The 20,473-nt window shown below is 41.8% G+C and overlaps 1 protein-coding gene across 1 annotated transcript in view; it reads right to left on the reverse strand.

The window, feature by feature from the left end:
* The window catches only part of LRRC1 (leucine rich repeat containing 1), a 125,488-nt gene that overhangs the window by 38,353 nt on the left and 66,662 nt on the right, over window positions 1–20,473 (reverse strand). Inside the window, exons 3-4 of the mRNA XM_065885599.1 lie at window positions 14,942–15,020; window positions 11,796–11,885 (exon numbers count right to left, since the gene is read on the reverse strand). Coding sequence (XP_065741671.1) covers window positions 11,796–11,885; window positions 14,942–15,020 — 169 coding nt within the window. The remainder of the gene's footprint in view (window positions 1–11,795; window positions 11,886–14,941; window positions 15,021–20,473) is intronic.

Genomic DNA, 20,473 nt, shown 5'->3' on the forward strand with positions numbered 1-20,473 from the left:
CCGTCCCCATCAAGGCAACCTGGTCAATTCCACTCCAGCATCTCTGCATATCTTTCAGCAGTACCGAGTAAAGGACACGCTGCTGAGAAGTGATGCATTTGGGGGACCTGAATGCAATTCTGTCTACTTCGGAGGCCAGGCTCTTAACCACAGGCCAAGAGAAACTCCACATGCATTTATCAGCTGCTTTAGTCAACACGTGGCATTATAGAGATGAAAGAAAGCATCCGGTACTTCTAATACTTTTACATATGTGACCAAAGATTAGACACTGAGATGCAAATTGAGAATGACTGGTCTTTAATCCTCCGACTTCTAATAATGATATCAGCAGATTACTATACAACAGATACTGGTGCAAGCGCTTTCCAAGGATTAACTTTTATGGATGAGAAAATGGAGGCACAGAGAGGGGACCTGAACAAGGTCTTCCACAACTGGGAAGGGGCAGAGCCAAGATTCACCAGGGAATCTGCGTTTTTAATCACCATCTTAACCCTTGAGTTTGTGAAGTCAACTTTGTGAATAGGTAATACATGAACCTACATGTATGTAAAATAAAGTATTCAGTAATAAGTTTCCCCCTACTTCTGTCTTTCACCTATCTGGTTTCCTACCACCTAGACCCTCTCACTAGAAATAACCCTTTTTGTTAGATATTTATGTGTTCACCCAGAGTTGCCTTTTATGCAGAGACAAACAGGTATGAATATATGGGCTTAACTCCTTTTTTTCACACAAAAGGTAGCATCCTATACAGAGCAGATATTTGTCTCCTTTCTTACCTGTACACCCCAGTATTTTTTTAATTGCATAGTATCTCTCTATTTATACAGACCTTAATTTTTTTAACCACTCCCCTAGTAACAGATATTTTACCCTTCAATTTTAATTTCTGGCAAATTAAATTTCTATGTGATACCATCAGTGGTATCTATGTGATACCACTATGACGACCATGAGGTCATCATCAGTGACCTCATCCTCCTCCTACAGAAACCACTATCTTCTATCCTCCCTTCACTCCCACCGTTTTTACCACCAAATGGGGCTTAAAAAAAGAAAATAAAGACAAACACCTAACAAGCTCCTGCAGAAAAGAGTGTGCACAGAAGGCTTTCTTTCCAGAACACTGATCTTAATGTTCTACACGGTCCCTGAGAGCAGGCACAAGAGTTATACTCTTCTGTAAGCCAGAATGTAGGCCAACTATATTTTTAGGATTCTATTTCAGGGACTGGATGAGGGGTTACTTTAAAAAAATTTACATCTGTTCTCCACTATATTTCAAAAATTCCTTTCTAAACCACTTGGATTTTTTTTTCCATTTCGGTGGCCAACATCATTAAGAAAGTAAAGAATAAAATAAATTAAGGTGCCCCGAGTAAACAAATGGCAGTACAGTATTAAACCATTAAAATATAAAATCTGTAAACATTTACGGCAATAACATTTGACTGGAATGGGGGAGAAACACACATTCATAGTGTTTCTGCTTTTTTAATACCAGATTCGTATTTAAGAAATCTCTAGTTACAAACTTCCTTACGGTGGCTTTGCTCTAGAAATTTTTCTAAAGATTGTTCATTTTGTCTTTGGAACAACAAATATTTTACAGAAATTTCTGGGCCTCAAAAAAAAAAAAAAAAAAAACAAGACCATTAAATACAGTAACAGTTTTCAAAAAGATTGGTTCCTCTCAGGCAGCACGTACTAACAGGTCATCATTCCCAAGGGCAGCAGACACAAAATCACCACCACACACTTGACTTCAATCTGCCAGAGAACCCAGGGCTTATCTGCTTCTTCCACTTCTATTAGCATATGGTGACAATCAAATCTTTATTGATAATAACCATTTAGTGACTGACCACTGGGTTTCGGGCACCATGCCAGTCCATTGCTTATATTTCTTCTTCTTAAAGAATGCTCTTTTTCCAGGAGAAAATTTAATTAAACAGAGTAGAGATGTCTAGACATATTGAGGCTAACTTAACTTTTTTTGGTTTTTCCTGATGGCACCAGTTTCTTTAATGGCAAAGGATATGGAATCTCATGGAGCCAGATACACAAAGTCAAGACACAGCAGCTCCCGATGGAGGCAGAGCCTCCCCAGATTCTCAAAATCCTCCACAAGTTCCCGATGGTGCTTCTATATCCTCCCTACCCCGCCCCCACCCCTCCACAACACCTGGACCTTTTGGAGGCTCTGGCTGTGCAGACCTGCTGATCAACAGGTGCCAGTAACTGAGACAAAACGACTTCAGCACATTGCCTGTAAGCCTACCTCAGGGAGGAGTGCCTGTAAGAATAAACCTAGGTCCATTTCCCAGGTATAGCATCATCCCTCGGCAGCACCAGGCTCAAGTTTGCCTAACGTCCATTCTTTTTATTTTTTTCATTGAGATACATTTCACATACTACAATATCCACCTTTACAATGTGTACTATTCAGTGGTTTTCAGTATATTCATAAGGCTGTACAAACATCACCGCTACCTAATTCCAGAAAATTTCCATCATCCAAAAAGAAACTTCAGACCCATCAGAAGCCATTCCTTATCCGCACCCTGTTCCCCTCACCCTGGCCCACCCGACCCCTGCCCCTGGCAACCACTAATTTAATTTCTGTCTCTACGGATTTACCTATACTGGACATTTCATATAAATGGAATCGTACAACATGTGGCCTTTTCTGTCTGACTTCCTTACTTAACATGTTTTCTAGGTTTATCCACATTGTAGCATGTGTCAGTACCTCACTACTTTTTTTTTTTCGGTATGCAGGCCTCTCACTGCTGTGGCCTCTCCTGCTGCGGAGCACAGGCTCTGGACATGCAGGCCCAGTGGCCATGGCTCACGGGCCCAGCCACTCGGCGGCATGTGGGATCTTCCCGGACCAGGGCACGAACCCGTGTTCCCCTCATTGGCAGGCAGACTCTCAACCACTGCGCCACCAGGGGAGCCCCCTCACTACTTTTTATGGCTGAATAATATTTCATTACATAGACATAAGAACATTTTGTTTATCAGTTCATCACTGATGAAAATTTGAGTTGTTTCTGCCTTTTGGCTATTATGAATGATGCTGCTATGAACATCTACGCACACATTTTTTATAGACATATGTTTTCTTTTTTTTTAATATAAATTAATTTATTTACTTTTGGCTGCACTGGGTCTTTGTTGCTGCACTCGGGCTTTCTTTAGTTGCGTCGAGTGGGGTCTACTCTTTGTTGCGGTGTGCGGGCTTCTCAATGCAGTAGCTTCTCTTGTTGTGGAGCGCGGGCTCTAGGTGTGCGGGTTTCAGTAGTTGTGGCACATGGGCTCCAGTAGTTGTGGCACACAGGCTCAGTAGTTGTGGCACACGGGCTTAGTTGCTCTGCGGCATGTGGGATCTTCCCGGACCAGGGCTCGAACCGGTGTCCACTGCGTTGGGGACATATGTTTTCCCCATATGAAAACATACGTTTCATATGTTTTCAATTATCTTGGGTAAACATAACAAGGAGTGGAACTGCTGGGTCATATAGTAACTATGTTGAACTTTTTGAGGAAGGACCTGCTCCCTCAGATGAGGAGCTGCATCTTTTTTACTGAAGTATAGTTGATTTATAATATTGTGTTAGTTTCAGGTGTACAGCAAAATGATTCAGTTATATATATATATACTTTTTCAGATTCTTTTCTATTATAAGTTATTACAAGATATTGAATATAGTTCCCTGGGCTATACAGTAGGTCCTTGTTGTTTATCTATTTTATATATAGTAGTGTGTGTCTTTTAATCCCAATCCCCTAATTTACCCCTCACCACCTTTCCCCTTTGGTAACCATAAGTTTGTTTTCTATGCCTGCAAGAGTGTTTCTGTTTTCTAAATAAGTTCATCCGTATTATTTTTTAGATTCCACATATAAGTGATATCATATATTTGTCTTTCTCTGTCTAGCTTACTTCACTTAGTATGATAATCTCTAGGTCCATCCATGTTGCTATAAATGGCATTATTTCATTCTTTTTTATGGCTGAGTAATATCCCATTGTATATATATACCCCATCTTCTTTATCCATTTATCTGTCAATGGACATTTAGGTTACTTCCATGTCTTGGCTATTGTATTAAATAGTGCTGCTATGAACACTGGGGTGCATGTATCTTTTCGAATGAAGAGTTTTCTCCAGATTCATACCCAGGAGTGGGACTGCTGGATCATACAGTAAACCTTTTTTTAGTTTTTTAAGGAGCCTCCATACTGTTTTCCATAGTGGCTCCACCAATTTACATTCCCTAAGCTGCATCATTTAAAATTCCCACCAATAATGTATGAGGGTTTCAATTTTTCCACCAACATTCATTCATCTTTTTGATGACAGTCATCTAATGGGTGTGAAGTGGTGTATCATTGTGGTTTTGATTTGCATCTATCTGATGACTAATGACGTTGAGCATCTTTGCATGTGCTTATTGGCCATCTGTATATCTTCTTTGGACAAATTATTCAAATTCTTTGCCTCTTTTTAACTGGGTTATTTGTCTTTTTAGTGTTGAGTGGTAAGAGTTCTTTATGTATTCTAGATATATGATTTGCAAATATTTTCTCCCACTTGTAAGTTGTCTTTTCACTTTGTTGATAGTATCCTTTGATGCAAGAAAGCCTTTGATTTTGATGAAATCCAATTTACCCATGTTTTCTTTTGTTGTTCAGACTTTTCATTTCATAATCTAAGAAGCCAATGACTAATCCAATGTCACAAAGATTTACCCCTATGTTTTCCTATCAAAGATTTAACTCTTACATTTAGGTCTCTGCTCTATTTAGAGTTAATTTTTGTATGTGGTGTGAGGTAGGGGTGTGACTTCATTCTTTTGCATGCTGATGGATATTTAGTTGTCCCAACAGCATGTGTTGAAAAGACTATTTGTCCTCAGGCTTCCCTGGTGGCGCAAGTGGTTGAGAGTCCACCTGCCGATGCAGGGGACACGGGTTCGTGCCCCGGCCCAGGAAGATCCCACATGCCTCGGAGTGGCTGGGCCCGTAAGCCATGGCCGCTGAGCCTGCGCGTCCAGAGCCTGTGCTCTGCGACGGGTGAAGCCACAACAGTGAGAGGCCTGCGTACCACACACACACACACACACACACACAAAAACTATTTGTCCTCATTGAATTGTTTTGGCACTCTTGTCAAAATTGGTTAACCATAAATGTAAGGGTTTATTTCTGAATTTCCAATTCTATTCCATTGATCTGTATGTCTGTTCTTATGCCAGTACCACATAGTCTTGATTGCTGTAGCTTTGCAGTTAAGTTTTGAAATCTGGAAGCATGACTCCTCCAACTTTGCTCTTCTTCTTTAAGGCTGCTTTGGCTACCCTGAGTCTGTCGTATTTCCATATGAATTTTAGGATCAACTCATCAATTCCTACAGAAAAGCCAGCTAGGATTTTGATGGGGATTGAGTTGATCTGTAGATTAATTTGGGGAGTACTGTTATCTTAACAATATTAAGTCTTCTAATCCATAAACACAGGATGTCTTCCCATTTATTTAGGTCATTTTTAACTTCTTTGAACAATGTTTTGTAGTTTGCAGTGCACATGTCTTACATTTCTTCTGTTAAATTTATTCCTAAGTATTCCATTCATTTTGGTGCTTTATAAGTGGAATTGTTTTCTTAATTTCATCCTGGATTGTTCAGTGCTATTACATAGAAATACAACTGATTTTTGTACATTCATCTTGTATCCTATAACCTTGCTGAATTCATTTATTAGCTCTAATAGTTTCCTGTGGATTCCTTAGGATTCTCTATATACAATATCATGTCTGTCTGCAGGCTACCTCACTTTTGATAAGCAAAAAAATGCAGTTTGTGATTTACTTGAGTAGAAATTGATACAACTGGTCTCAAGAAAACTATTTTCACTATCAACAAGCTCTTTTGAGAGAAAAATTCATTCACACTTCGTACCAACGTTTGAAAACTCTTTAAAGCAAAATTATCCTTTCGGGCTTGACCGGTAGAATCTTCCAGGTGTGTTTAGCGATAGTAAAAAGTCATTGTCACTTGGCACTGTTTTCAAGGGCCTATCTGAAAAATCCGTTCTATTCGGACAGTTTTCTTAAAGCCCATCCCGGACTTGGAACTCTACTCTCGAAGGTCCTATGAAGGTCTCCCTCCTTCTCCACCGCTGCCCTTCTGTGCTAAGTGTCACCTTCGATGATAAAGTCCTTTACTTAACTTTACCCCAACTTTTTCTAAGAGGGATTTAAAGAGGTCTTTAAAAAGTGCAAATATGTAAAAAGTTTCATGAATGAGAAAATGAGGGCCGGGCAAAGGAGGAGGAAACTAGTGTGCTCAGTGGGGCACCTGCAGCAAAGGAAATGCAGCTTTTTCCAGGGAGAAACCAAGTTCAAACCCCCGCTCTACCACCCACCAGCGACACACACACACACACACACACACACACACACACACACATACACACACACACGGGCAGATTACTTACCCCCATTTTACAGACAAAGCTAATGAAACTAGGGATGGTTCATGCTAACCTGTGAGTAGGGTGCTGTAACAGGACAGGTGTGCCCATCAGAGCACCGCCCCGCCTCCCCCCACCCACTGTGCATGCCACACAGCACCTCTGCTCCCAGGCCTACAGGTCCTTTCATCCCATGGAAACTAACACAGCTGCTCTCGCTGATCGTGGGAACCAGCTCTGAGCTTTCTGGCAACAAAAGCAGAAAGGGAAATGTGATAAATGTCAGAACTGTTATTAAAAGGAAGACGCTTACAGTTCTCCCGGTGAGGCATTTTTCCCCCTAAAAATAAATATTTTAAAAATCTCTCCCTAGTGGCTCCTTATATGGGGGAAATTAAGCAATATTAATGGATAATAATTATTCTTCAGTAGAAGATTTCAGGGCAATGGAAGCAGATTCTTTTCATAGTTGTTTCTTTATGTCAATCTTTTATAGAACCTATGTAGCATTTAGCCCAAAAAGTGACCGTGGAGGAACAGGTTAACGAGGTCCCAACACAAAGCATCTGGAACCTAACTGGATCATCTACGATGTCAGCTTGGAAACCAGCAGCATGCAGGAGGTAACACTGTGCACCTCGTCCCACGAACTTGTTCAGTGTGTCAGAGCCATGGCAGGGTCAGTAGAGACACAAAGAGGGTCTCAGACCCAGAGCCCCATGGCTACAGGAGACAAGGTGGCCTGGGTGCACACGCTAACAGACACACACACACACACACACACACACACACAATCAAACACTGAACTAGCCTTCTGTGCGCAAAGCACTCAAGGGCTGATTGTGTGCGCGATGTGGGGGGAGGGGAGGGGCGGTCAGGGAATCTGAGTCTGGGATCTATTTCACCTCTTCCAATCACTGGAGAAGGTTTCATGAAAGAGGCAGAATTTCAACCATTAGGTGGGGAAAAACCTCAGCCAGTTTGTAAAGAGAGGAGGCAGGTAAAGAATTTTGAAGTTCACTTTCATAAAAGGCTTTGAAGCTCTCTGCTTGGTTTGAGCAGAGCTCAGCGGGATCTATAACCCAGTGAAAACTCCCCAATGCATGCTGCTACAATAAACAAGCACCACCAAGCATCTGAAACAGGGGTCTCCAAACTTCAAGTGAAACACATATACAGCAGACTTTTTAAATGAAAATATTATATGTAACACCGATACAAAAAAAAACTTTAAAGCTAATAGCAGAGCTGTGCTGGTGCAAACAGGGACCAGCAGAGACCACGAACCAGGGCACTTGTCCACACTCTCCACAACTCCCGGCAGACGCCTCCCAGGAACACCTAGGGGCCCAACAAGGCAGAGTTTGAGAACCACTGGTCTCTGGCTTAAGGGACTCCCAAACAGTCTGCTCTAGAGTGGTGGTCCCCACACATTTAAGAGTAAACCTTCATAATCCTTCTATTTATTTAAAAATATATATATAGACGCACTATGTGCCATTATATTGTACACATTATAAAATATATAAAACCAAAAAACTTTAAGTAGAAGATAAAACAAAAGAAAAAATATTTTTAAATATTTTACTAAAGATACAAAAATCTTTCTGGCTCTCATTAGTGAAAGCAATGAGACTGAAAATACTGTATTATGTAGTAAATCTTTTGTTTTACATTTGGGAACAAAACTGATTCTAAATGATTTGTTTTGATACTTGTTTAATGGCTGTAACAGGTGAAAAAGACACCTCGCAAAGTTACACTGATCCAAGAACTGCGTCATCAGCTGCACTTATTAAATCACCCTAGGACCAATTTTTTCAAATTTCTTCTGATTATGGAAAGGTCTTTGCTGAAATTCAGCTGATAAATTCCCATCTTCCCCAACATCAAACACTTGCTCACAAAGACTAATCAGAAGGTGTATTTTTCTATTGTTAACAAAGGGGTTTTAAAACACCCATTGAAGGTGAGTTTGTTTCCCGCTCTTTGTTAGGTATCACCTTTCCTTTGAAGGACCAAGTAATGTACTCACGGGCCATCACAGAAAAGAGTCAGCAAATTTGAGACACTTCTATTCTAGTGAAAGAAAAATGTGTGCTTTTGCACGAAGTAGCCCGTATAACTCTCTGTGGTTCAAAAGATTTTCCTGATCATTTCTCATCTTGCCACAAGTATTATAAAGATTCTACTACCTGAGAGACTCGCTTTATCGAGGTAACTGCACTGACGGTTACCTGGCACGTAGCCGCGCCCTGTAGGACATGCACCACCTGGGCGATGCTGGCTGCTGCTCATCACCAACAGCTGATGCTGCAGACTCCCAAGCACCCAAACAGTGCACTCAGCAATTCCGACGGCAGCAAGCTACTGCTCACTGAGGCAAACTCACGGGACCTCTGCACGCCTGTCGAGGACAGTGCATCTTTGCAAAGCGGTGACAAATGCCCAGGACGTTGAAAAGGAAATGCCGTGGTATTTTGAGAAGCTGGGCAGGTGCCCATCGGGTAACCCACCTCCCAGAGCACAGATCTGGGGATGTTTAAGAAGGAAATACAAATATTCAGTCTTTCAATGTATACTATTACTTTTTCGAACAGCTGCCAGGTTGTTAGGACAAAAATGCTTATCAAGTTGTCTGGACCTGACTACTTAAAAAATGGACTGTTAGGTGTCACTAGGGGAATGAGGAGAAAGTCGCTGAGCCCCTCAGGGCCGCGTGAGGTGGCTGTCCTACGGTGATGGGGGTGGAGTGGGGGAAAAGCAGGCCTGGGGCCAGGAGCGCCGGACTCCAGCTCCAACTCTGCCATCAACGCCCGAATGCTCTTCAAACTGCCGTCAGCGAATCACACGGATGGAAGAGGGTGCCCTCAGCTCCGAGGCCCTGCAAGGCTGCCTGTCCTAAAGGCTGGGCTCTCTCCTCCAGGCGGGACACGCCTACCCGATCCTGGAGAAACCCACAGTCCTCCCAGTTAAGGCCACGTGCCGTGCCAGGTGCCGAAAGGAGACACCGAGATCCCATCGTCAACTGAGGCTCAAAAGGCCAATGCTGAGGTAGCTGCCCCATCTGACCAAACAGGCAGGGTTAATTTATGCCCAAACCTCCACTTCAGAATCCACAGAGACAACAGTGAGTATCCGTCATGCAAGTGGCCATTCGATGTCATTTTCGTATTTTTTGTAATACCCGATCTTTGTGCCTTGTTCACGATACCATACTGTCTCTGAGAAGTATTCTGGTTACTAAATATTTGGTTAAATGCTCCAGAGAACCATGTGGGAATCTTCGGGAAACTGAAGAGTCCCTCCCAAGAGGAAAGTTGGTAAGTGTCAAATAACAATTTGTTTAAAGTACAGTATGCTCATGCAAACAGGAGATCTCCTGGACAGTCACCAACTCAGCCGTTTCAAGTGCCTTTTCAGCACCGTCCAGGGCACAAGAGGGGTCCAGTCTTCCCCAGGGAGGAGTCTCTCTCCGTTTCTTTCTACTAAGTGAGAACGGACACATAAACCCTAAGTCCAACAGGAAGAAACCATGGAGTCTCTTGCTACAGTAACAAAACCAGGAATAGGAAACTTCCCGTTTCCCATTAATTTTCACCAGCTGACCTAATAAAAATCAGTTGATTCACTCCTCTAACCAATATTCTTACTTTCTGGGTGATTATTCACCACACGGTTCAAGTTCAAAGTGGCATTTTATTTTGGAAACAAGCGGTATATATGAGGCTGTAATAATAACACAAGCTGATTAAATCTAAACTTGAAACAAAACAAAAAACTGCCCTTATTACTGATCAAAAAAGCAGATACACAAGAAACGCTGAACGTTGACAAAAACAAACATACATATTAACAGAAAAGTGGCATAAAGACTATCATAAATTATCCTGAAAGGATTGTTAAGTAACATTTTCCATAAAAACAATGCAGTAGGGAGTGAGAGGGAACTCTGGTTTAATAAGAACATATTTTCTCTCAAAGCATGAAACCTGTTTAAAAAGACACGAATGAGGGGATGGAAGGGGCAGCCATCAGGCCAGTGGGAGGCCGGGGAGAGTGGAGGAGGGTCTCAAGGGAATTAGATTCCAGAGACCCCGAGGGGCAGGAGGAGGGCAGCAGCAGTATTTCAGTGGCTATTATATTAATTAGAAACATGTGAAACTTGACACAGCAAGAGTGCAGTGCATGAAATCCATGGCAAAACACTGTTAATTTCCTCCACAACCGGTACCATGAACTCAGGGACCCTCTTGTCTCTGTCCCTTCCTGAGAGCTAAGGGGCACAGTTCTTAATCAGCACATGTGCTGGCCCAGTGTCCGAGCATCAGCGTGAACCTCAGAGGAACAGAGACCTGCAGACGGAAACAGGGCAGCCAGCCGTCCTCCTCCTGCAAGGAGGGGACGCAGGGGACTTCAGATGTCTGGCAAGAGAACCTCTGCAGAACAGACCCAGATACACTGCAGTTCCCCAAAAGGCGAGCTTCTGTTTTATCTTAGAACTTAGGCAGGACGGGTAAGGACGAGAGAAATGCTTTACTGACGGCAGGACACACCGGTCCACCAGTGTCGGCTGGCCACGGTGGGCTTTTAAGTGGTCAAGCATGAGCCACCAGACTGCTTTAAGCCAATGCCTGTCCTGAAGGGATGGAGAAGACGAGCAGACCTACTAAGATAATTCCATCAATCAGTTCACCTGTGGGAATGTGCAAAAGAACACTGATTCACCAGCATACAGTTTCTCCACAGGATTTTATTTCTTGACATGGCTGTCCTCCCCGACCTCCGAGCCAGCATCGTGGACACGTGCCCGTCCCATCCCACCCCTCTCCCCAGCCCACCCCCCCCCCCCACACACACACACACCACGCCTTCTCTCCAGACACACCACCCTAACTCCCTGTTCCCAGGTCCACGGCACACAAACGCTGTCAGAGCTGCTGTTTAGGGCACATGCCCTATGTTTTCAATGAAATTACTAGGAGTAGTCGTTTCTGACAGTATTTAATAACCACCTATATAACACATGCTACTTCGCTTCAATTAACTACTCTGGAATCCATCGGTTTAGAGAAAACTTCAAAACAAATTAGGTTTTTCACTAGTAACAAGTAGCAGCATCCTTTTTAACCATTAAAATTTAGGGGCAACTGGATGCAAAAACGCAGAGGCTTTCTTGAGGGAGATATTGAAGACTGGCTAAACGGCTTTCTGAGGAGAAAAACAAGACCTGTAAAAGCGAAGGAAGTGGAGTTGATGATATAAACGCCCTTTCACCCTGTATACGCAAACTTCACATAAAAACTTACTTGCCAATATTTTCAGGCAGAGACTGCAGTGAGATGTCATTTACAGAAAGACATGTCAAATTCTGCAATTCGGGAAAGCTTTCTGGCAATCTGAAACAAAAAAAAAATGTAGTTATAGTTGAAAAAGAGAAGTGCATATATGGTGCATCCTAACATAAATATAAAGACTTCTTCTGTATGCTGACTGAAATAACCTCCTAAAATTACTTTATGTGTGGCACATTTGTCTCGTCTTTCTATTTATAAGGAAAAAAATAAGGACTTGGTCTACCTAGCAGCACAGGGGTATGATAAATACTTGCTGACAGGGTGATCCAGAAATAATTAGAGAGGAAAGATATTCAAGCTGTAAGAATAAAGGAGAAACAATGTTGTGAGCCTACCGAGTGTATGGCTATGAAAGAAAATGATACATAGTTCCTGAAGCTGAAAGCGCCTAAGAGTGAAAATACTTTATTGATTAACAGAAAATAGAAATTTTAGTCCACAATATTATAATAAAACACAAGACAGTTGCTTGATTTTTTTTTCTTCCTGTAGCTTATAATACCCAGAGCAAAGCTATGGATTACTTACAATTGATCAGCTGACAGCCAATTGCTACTTTCTTAATATTTTTCTTTTGATTTGATTTAATATGCCAATCATGTGAGATGATTATATGTTTCACAACGTTTTACACAAAGAGAAATTCTGTATACTTCCCTTAGACTACTGAAGAGCAAGGATTCAAAATAAAAGTATTATTTAAATACCTGCAAAGAAAGTTTACTTTCAATATTTCTATGGTTACTAGTATTTGGAGAGGAAAAATCACAAACTGCAAAAAAAATCTCATTGCATCTAAAATGCTTATACATGAATCTGCTAAGATGGAGAAAAGAACACGTAACTCATTTTTTTTGCAGGGGGTGGTGAGGACTTCTTGCCTTAGTGATAGTCTCTAGATTAGAATCTTTCATTTCTTTCCTCTTTCTAGGTTCCTTTTTTTTTTTTTTTTTTTTTTTGCGGTACGCGGGCCTCTCACTGTTGTGGCCTCTCCCATTGCGGAGCACAGGCTCCGGACGCGCAGGCTCAGCGGCCATGGCTCACGGCCCAGCCGCCCCGTGGCATGTGGGATCTTCCTGGACCGGGGCACGAACCCGTGTCCCCTGCATCGGCAGGTGGACTCCCAACCACTGCACCACCAGGGAAGCCCCTCTAGGTTCCTTTTTTAAAAAACAATTCCTATGCTGTTTGACATCTAATACAGGTAATTCCAAACTTCAAAACCAAATGCAGGCCCCGAAAGATGAGAGTATTAACTAGGATTTTCATAATTGATGAAATACATTCTCAGGAATGGTTTGTACGAAGTTGCAACCTCTTCCATAGTGTAATAGAGCTAAGATTTTTTAAATTTATATTTCAAAAGATGCAACTTAACGGTTCTGAGTTTTTACCAGAAACTATACATAATTTTAAAACTAGCTATAATGATCGTAAATATAAGGAAATTGTATCTTTAAATGGCTGATTTGCTTTTTTCACTGGCTCTTAACATTAAGAGCCAAACTAGTGATGTGACCCGATGAGGAAGGCCAGACTTAAGGTCGAGAGAGAGGAAAGCTAGTCTGAGCTGCTGCTCAGAGGCTGCATGATCTTGAAAGGTCATTTCACCTCTTGGAGCCTCAGTTTCTTCAGCCATAAAATCACTAGGCCACGCTGAATAATTTTTAAGGTCCCTTCAACTCACAGACATCGTCTTAATTCTTAAAAGAGCACACCTGCCAAATTAAAACGGCTTTCCTTTAAGAAACCTGCCAAAAACAAGTCCAGGGTGAAAACTGAGTAAGGCCTCATACGATGCAGTGTGTTCTGGTCAAGAGAGTTTTGAAATGATGATAAAGTCACATATCAGCAGACATTAGGGGAAAAACACTAAAGAAGTAGACAAGGGGATTAAGCAACTGAAGAGTTAACAAAAAAAACTCCAGAGAAGCATAATATTTCCCAGCTGCCCAACCCTACGAGCTGCCTTGAGCACAAATAGCTCAGTTCAGTTCAACAAACACTGAGGGCTCACTCCATTCCAGAAAGTACAGTAGGGCTGCAGATAGAACCGTAAATGACAGAGGAATACATCTTGTTGGGGGGCCTTGGTCAAAGTGATCATTTACATGTAGGTTTCGAGTGTTGTGAGAAAAGTATGCAGAGAGGGGTTACAGGGCCCAGAGGAGGGGCCTTGGTGAGTCGTCAGGAAAGGCCTCCTGAAGAAATGTGATGCTCAGGCTGCATCTTAAAGGAGAGCGAAAGAGTTGGCACAGTCAAAACGAGGGGGAGTGAAATCAGAGACCTGGAGCCCTTTATTACAGAGGCCACAACATCAGACAAGGCAATTGAGGGCCATGCAGGTGGAAAGGCCGGCCAAGGTCAGACAGAGGGCGGGGGGGAGGCTGCACAGCACACCAGGAGCTCCCACTTGATCTTACAGGGACGGGGAGCTACAGAAAGGTTTGAGAAAGAGGGACAACCGTATGGATGATGGTTAAGAAAGAGGACGAGACGTGACAACGGTGGTGAGTTAGAAAGCTATCAGGCTAGAGCCTACTAGAGTACTATTTTTCATAAAAATAAACATTACTAGTAACATAATAACTAAAATTCAAAAGAGAAAAACCAGAATTGTTTTTAAGACATATTTATACTTCTTAAAAATAAGCAGATACGGGAAAAACAAAACGAAATAGGGCATTCCCCAGCACTCCATACCCAAGAAGATCCAAGCAATTCTGAGACAGAGGAGATGAATCCCAAATTTTAACTCAATCTCGATTTTTCTAGACACTTTAAAAAAAAACCAAAAAAAGGGAATGAAAAGGAAAGGAAGAGTACTTTCCTTTCTTCGAGGTTGCTTAAAGAGTCTTGAGAAATTTTATAAATGGGCCCACCTGGCCCAGAGAGACATCTAGAATGGACTCTGGAGGGCTGGTCCCTGCACTGCTGTTTGGGCATCAACTCAGTTACCCTGGCAACACAGGCGCCTGGAATCCACGGGTCAGTGGGCTCACGACTGAGCCAGGAGCCACAGGAGGGGCTCCTGACGTCCCCGTGTTCAAAAAGGGTACCCTTAGTACTATGGACAGAAAAGCAAGCAGAAAGATTACCTAGTCAGTGGGTTTCCGCTGAAGTCAGCGATCTGTAGTGCTTTACAGAATGAGATGCTCTCTGGAATTTCAGGAATATCTGCAGAAGGAAAGAAAATGTCTATCACTGACCACCACTGTTAACAGTTTTCATCATCCTCAAGATGGACCACAGTCGCAAGGGAATATCTACAAAGTACTAACTCCGCTCAAACATGGCATGGATTCCTAAAGTACTTTTCTACGTTTATTTTACATTTGCTTTCCTAATACAAGATATATTCTAAACAGAAGCACGTTCAAGAAAAACATAAAAAACAACCACCCCACCAAGTCCCATCACCTCATCAAAACTCACTGAGGGCATTCGGTTGGTAATTCCCTGTAGGCTTTATTTCCCCTATGTTTTCATATGGTTATATCAGTACAAAGTATTCTAAAGTATGCATTTTAAAATTATGGAATTTCTTCTGATTATAGGCATATTTGGAAAATACAGAAAACTCCAGTGAAGAATAAAAAACCACCGACATTCCCATCACCCAGAGACAATATTTTATTCTGATGTATGTTTTTAATTGTCAGATACACATACAGAGTGTGTGTATAAATAGATCATATTTCAAAATACTAGGTTCATGCTTCACTTTATGTTATTTTACAAACTTTTCCCCCTGTCATTATTTTTCCAAATAGTTTCCCATTCTTAGTGGCACAAAAGCCCACTGCACACATTTTCATATTTCATGTAACCAATCCCCAGTCGTTGGACATTTAGGTTGTTTCCAAGTTCCTAACATTATAATTATATTTATGTCCATTTCTGGTTACTTCCTTAGGCTAAGCTCCCAGAGTGTAATCACTGTGTCAGAGGCACTAACACCTCTGCAGCACTTGACAGATACTGCTAAACTGCCTTCGAGGGGGCAAGGTACGCCTTTATACTTCCACCACCCGATTCAACATCTTTCCCTTCTTCCTTTCTTTCTCTTACTTTTGAAAAACTGCCCATGTTATTGGTAAAATAGTCTGGCAACATTTTCTTTTATATTCCTTTGATTACTAATGAGGCTGAATGTTTTTCCCCACGTTTACCTGCCACTAAACATTGCGATTCTTGAAATGACCAAAAATGCTATTTTAAATTCCTCTTTCTCTTGGTTTAAACCCTGAGGTTACAGCTTTAAGGGCTGGAAAAGGTTAGTTCATAGCATTTAATTTCAAGAATACATTTATTTTGGATGTACTAACGTTAAGAAGGGCTAAAATAGAAAAGGCTCTCTTGATCCCATGCCATTTCTTCCACCAGCTCGACAAAGGCAAGCAGAGCCAAAACATACCAAATATTTCTAAATTGGGGGTGAAAAGGAGACGGGAGAAATAAAGGGAAAAATGGATGCCCTGCTCCAACACCACAAAGTAATCAGAAGCTACATAAGAGCTCCAAGTACAAATTTAAAAGCTGCAAATATTTAAATTTGTGGTAACATTTGCCTCACACAATTCTCTGCCTTTCATGGTCGTATAAGGTAGAGAAGAATACATACTATTAATGATCCTAGTTTCATAAATATGATAGCAGTATATACATATATATACACATACACACACACACATATATACACAAACATACATACATGTGTACACATACATGTGTGCATGTGTGTGTATACATACATGTTGTGTGCATATGTACACATACATACACACTATATATGTGTGTGTGTATATATATATATATATATATGGCTTATCCACATTAAGAATGAACTAGTGAATATAACAAAAAAGAGGTGGACTCACAGCTATAGAGAACAAGCTAGTGGTCACCAGTTGGGTGGGGGGCAGTATAGAGGGAGGGGAGCAGGAGGTACAAACTATTAGGTATAAAATAAGCTACAAGGATATATTGTACAACCCAGGGAATATAGCCAATATTTTATAATAACTATAAGTGGAGCTTAAGCTTTAAAAACTGTGAATAACTATATTGTACACCTATAACTTAATACAATATTGTACATCAAGTGCTAGGGAAGATCAAGCTGACACCCACACACACACACTGTACAGCAGCTTTCTGCTTGATCTGAGGAAAAGATCAAGAAACAGAGAAAGCGGAAAAGCACATCAATTTGGTAGAAGTCTTTAATATTTCTCAGACCATCAGAAACATCCCTGAAGCTCAGGAAGATGGGCCTACCAAGGAACACATGAACTCTGGTCGGGGCTGGTCTGGAGTCAGGGTATCTGAGGGTAACAACAGCAACTTCCAGAGAACACAGCTGGACCCAGTCCAGACAGAGCTGCCTTGTAGGAAGACATTCCATCCCTAGGCAAACCTGCTTGTACACAAGATCGGCAAACAGAACATAGGTCTCAACTCCAAAGACCATTTCTTTCTACCACACGCATGTTGCTAATTTAACTGAAAAGAAGGTATTTGCCTGTAAAAATAAGAGCTTTAGACAAGGAAGGCAACAGTGTGGCTAGAAGAGTCCTGCGTACTGGTTTGCTTTAAATTACTAAAAATATCAGAGCAGAAAACTAAGGAAGGGAACGTCTGTTCCTTCTTAAATACTTAGCTAAAATATCACACTCTCAGGGACACCTCCTTTGGGCCCCAAGATTCGGTTGGATCCCCGTGCTCTCAGGTTCCTGAAATCTGTTACAGTTTTAATTAAATAATTGTTTGGTGATGGTTAATCTCCCTTATTGAACTCTAGGCTCACTGGGAAGAAAGACCATGTGGGCCTTGTCTGTTGCTGTTTCCCCAAAGCTGACATAGTACAGTCGGCCTACAGGTTCCACATCTGGGAATTCAACCAACTGTGGATCAAAATATTAAAAAAATATTCCAGAAAGGTCCAAAAAAAGCAAAACTTCAATTTGCCTCATTGGGCAACTATTTACATAGTATTTAAATTGTATTTACAACTGTTTGCATTGTAATAGGTATTATAAGTAATCCAGAGGTGGTTTAAAGGATATGGGAAGATATGCAAGGTTATATGCAAATACTATGCCATTTTACATAAGGGATTTGAGCATCCTCGGATTTTGGTATTTTGTCCTCCACGGAGGCCGAGGGGTGACTGTACTAAGCTTAAACAGCCCACGGGTACTGAATGAATAAATGAGAAACTCACATTGTTAAACCTCTGCAAAGACAGTTGCTCTCTAATCTGAGTCATGAAATATCCCCTGTAGGGTGGGTATTATCTCTGTTTTACTAGTAAGAAAACTGCTTGGTCCCAGATCTCTTACAAGAGATAGTATAAAGCTTGCAGGTTATTCCCAGCTGCAATCCCCTTTAACTGTCTTCCAAGTGTTTTGCTCTGGACAAATGTGAGGTTTAAGACTAAACATATGAAAAACTATAGACAAAAACCACTTCTCAGTGAGGCCAAGGCTGACCACCAACCTCTTCCGCATTTATGAGGTCTGCACCCTCGGATAAACTATTTAACCTACCTGTGCCTAATTTCCTTATCTGTAAAATGGGTCATCAACAGATATTTTCAAATAATGCCAGTATATCATACCTTAAGTGCTGCAGAAGTTCAGAGAAGGGAGAAAATGGAACAAAGAAGGACACTTATGCTTTGAACCAAATAAATAAGAGTAGAGGAGCAGCATAGGCAGGAATGTGACACTGGATGCAAAGTGGGGAGAGGGTAGGCCCTGGGCACAGTTTGCCTGAACTTCAGGATATCAGTCTGCGGGTGTCTGGAGAGGAGTCCGGAGAAATCTCTTGACAGAAGACTACCAATGCCAGGCTGAGCTGTTTACAATTAATTTGCCAGACAAGGAGTTTCCTCTTCTCTAAAAGAGGGATAATCACAGCTCCAGCTTAGGGTTGCACAAGAATAAAGGAGAGTCACACAAATAAAAGCACATGGTACACTCTACTGGACCTCTTTTTTATACTGGGTGGGGGATCAGTAGAGAGGACCACTATTTTCCATTCAAAGCCAAATAATTTTTTTATTGAACTATAACTGACTTACAATGTTGTATTAATTACTGCTGTACAGCAAAGTGATTCAGCTATACATATATATGTTCTTTTTTTATATTCTTTTCCATTATGGTTTATCACAGGATATTGAATATAGTTCCCTGTGCTATACAGTAGGATCTGGTTGTTTATCCATCCTATGTATAATAGCTTACATCTGCTAACCCCAGCCTCCCTCTCCATCCCTCCCCCAACCCCATCCCGCTTGGCAACCACCAGTCTGTTCTCTATGTCCGTGATTCTGTTTCTGTTTCATAGATAGGTTCACTTGTGTCGTATTTTAGATTCCACGTATAAGTGATATCATACGGTATTTGTCTTTCTCTGTCTGACTTACTGCACTCTAGTATGATAATCTCTAGGTCCATCCATGTTGCTGCAAATGAAGGCCAAATAATTTGAAGAAGAGTGGCGTTATTAATAGAGATGAGAGGCCTGAGAGGGCTTTTGCTTCTATCTGAGAAGGAATAAAACCCTGAATGAACATCTATTTACATACAAATATTAGAAATAACTCATGAGGTTTTTCCTCTCATTAAAGAAGGCACCCCCAAACTTATAGCTGCCGACATTCAGCTTAGTTCAAGCTTCTATATAAGGTGAAACAAAAAAAAATCTTTACTCATATTTTTCATGTATTTAAACTGGCTTTGTCTTCTATACGTCCAAGAATCAAAGCATAAAATCTGATATTTACGAAATGTCTGAAAATGAAAATACTGAATCTGTTGTTTACCAATATAACCATTACTACCACCTGTATACAGGCGACTGATAATCAGTTCTAAACTCTGCAGTGCCAAAAATCTTCACCACCACCAAGCAGACAACCATCCTGGCACCATGAGCCCAAGGGCTTCGGAGACAGAATACACTTTTCACCGCAGATACTGTCATTTAGGAAGTGATTTAGAAGGACTGCTTGCCCTTCCTGGCACTCCTGCTATTTTCTCAGCATCCATTTTTAACATATCAGGCTGGGGTTCCACCTTCCCCAGCCCCCTAACCCACAGAAGTAATACAGAGCCTTAGCCTGCAATCCTCTATAAGGAATCCGATGCCCAGAAGCCTCAAGGTGGACCACGCCCTTTCCTGAAAAGCTATCACCATCTCAGGGCCCCCCTTGGGATAGACACAGGCTGGACTGTGTGACCTTCCTTCTAACTCCTTCTAAGGAGTTTAGAACCTTCCAGGGCATCTCCTGTCACAGAGAATGGTGCACGAACGGCCTGTCCAGTCTATGATCGCAGCCCCTGTGCACAGCAGAATAAGTTCTTTCTGAATAACTGAGTTACTCACTGGCATTTCTTCTGGTTCTATATAAACAGCATCTCTTCTCCTGGGTTCAAGACCTGTCTGAGGTCCGCAGTTACAGTGCGAGGCTCTCTCCACCAAGAGATCATGAAATGCGAAGCAGAACGGAAGTCTGCAGGCCCGCAGCAGGCGTGCAACACTACTGAATTACCTACCAACTGCGCTGGGCCTGGGATCCAGAGACAGACTCCAGGCCCTGCGCACAGGGATGCCTTCAC

The sequence above is a fragment of the Phocoena phocoena genome, chromosome 10 (genome assembly GCF_963924675.1).
Source record: "Phocoena phocoena chromosome 10, mPhoPho1.1, whole genome shotgun sequence".
Lineage (NCBI taxonomy): Eukaryota > Metazoa > Chordata > Mammalia > Artiodactyla > Phocoenidae > Phocoena > Phocoena phocoena.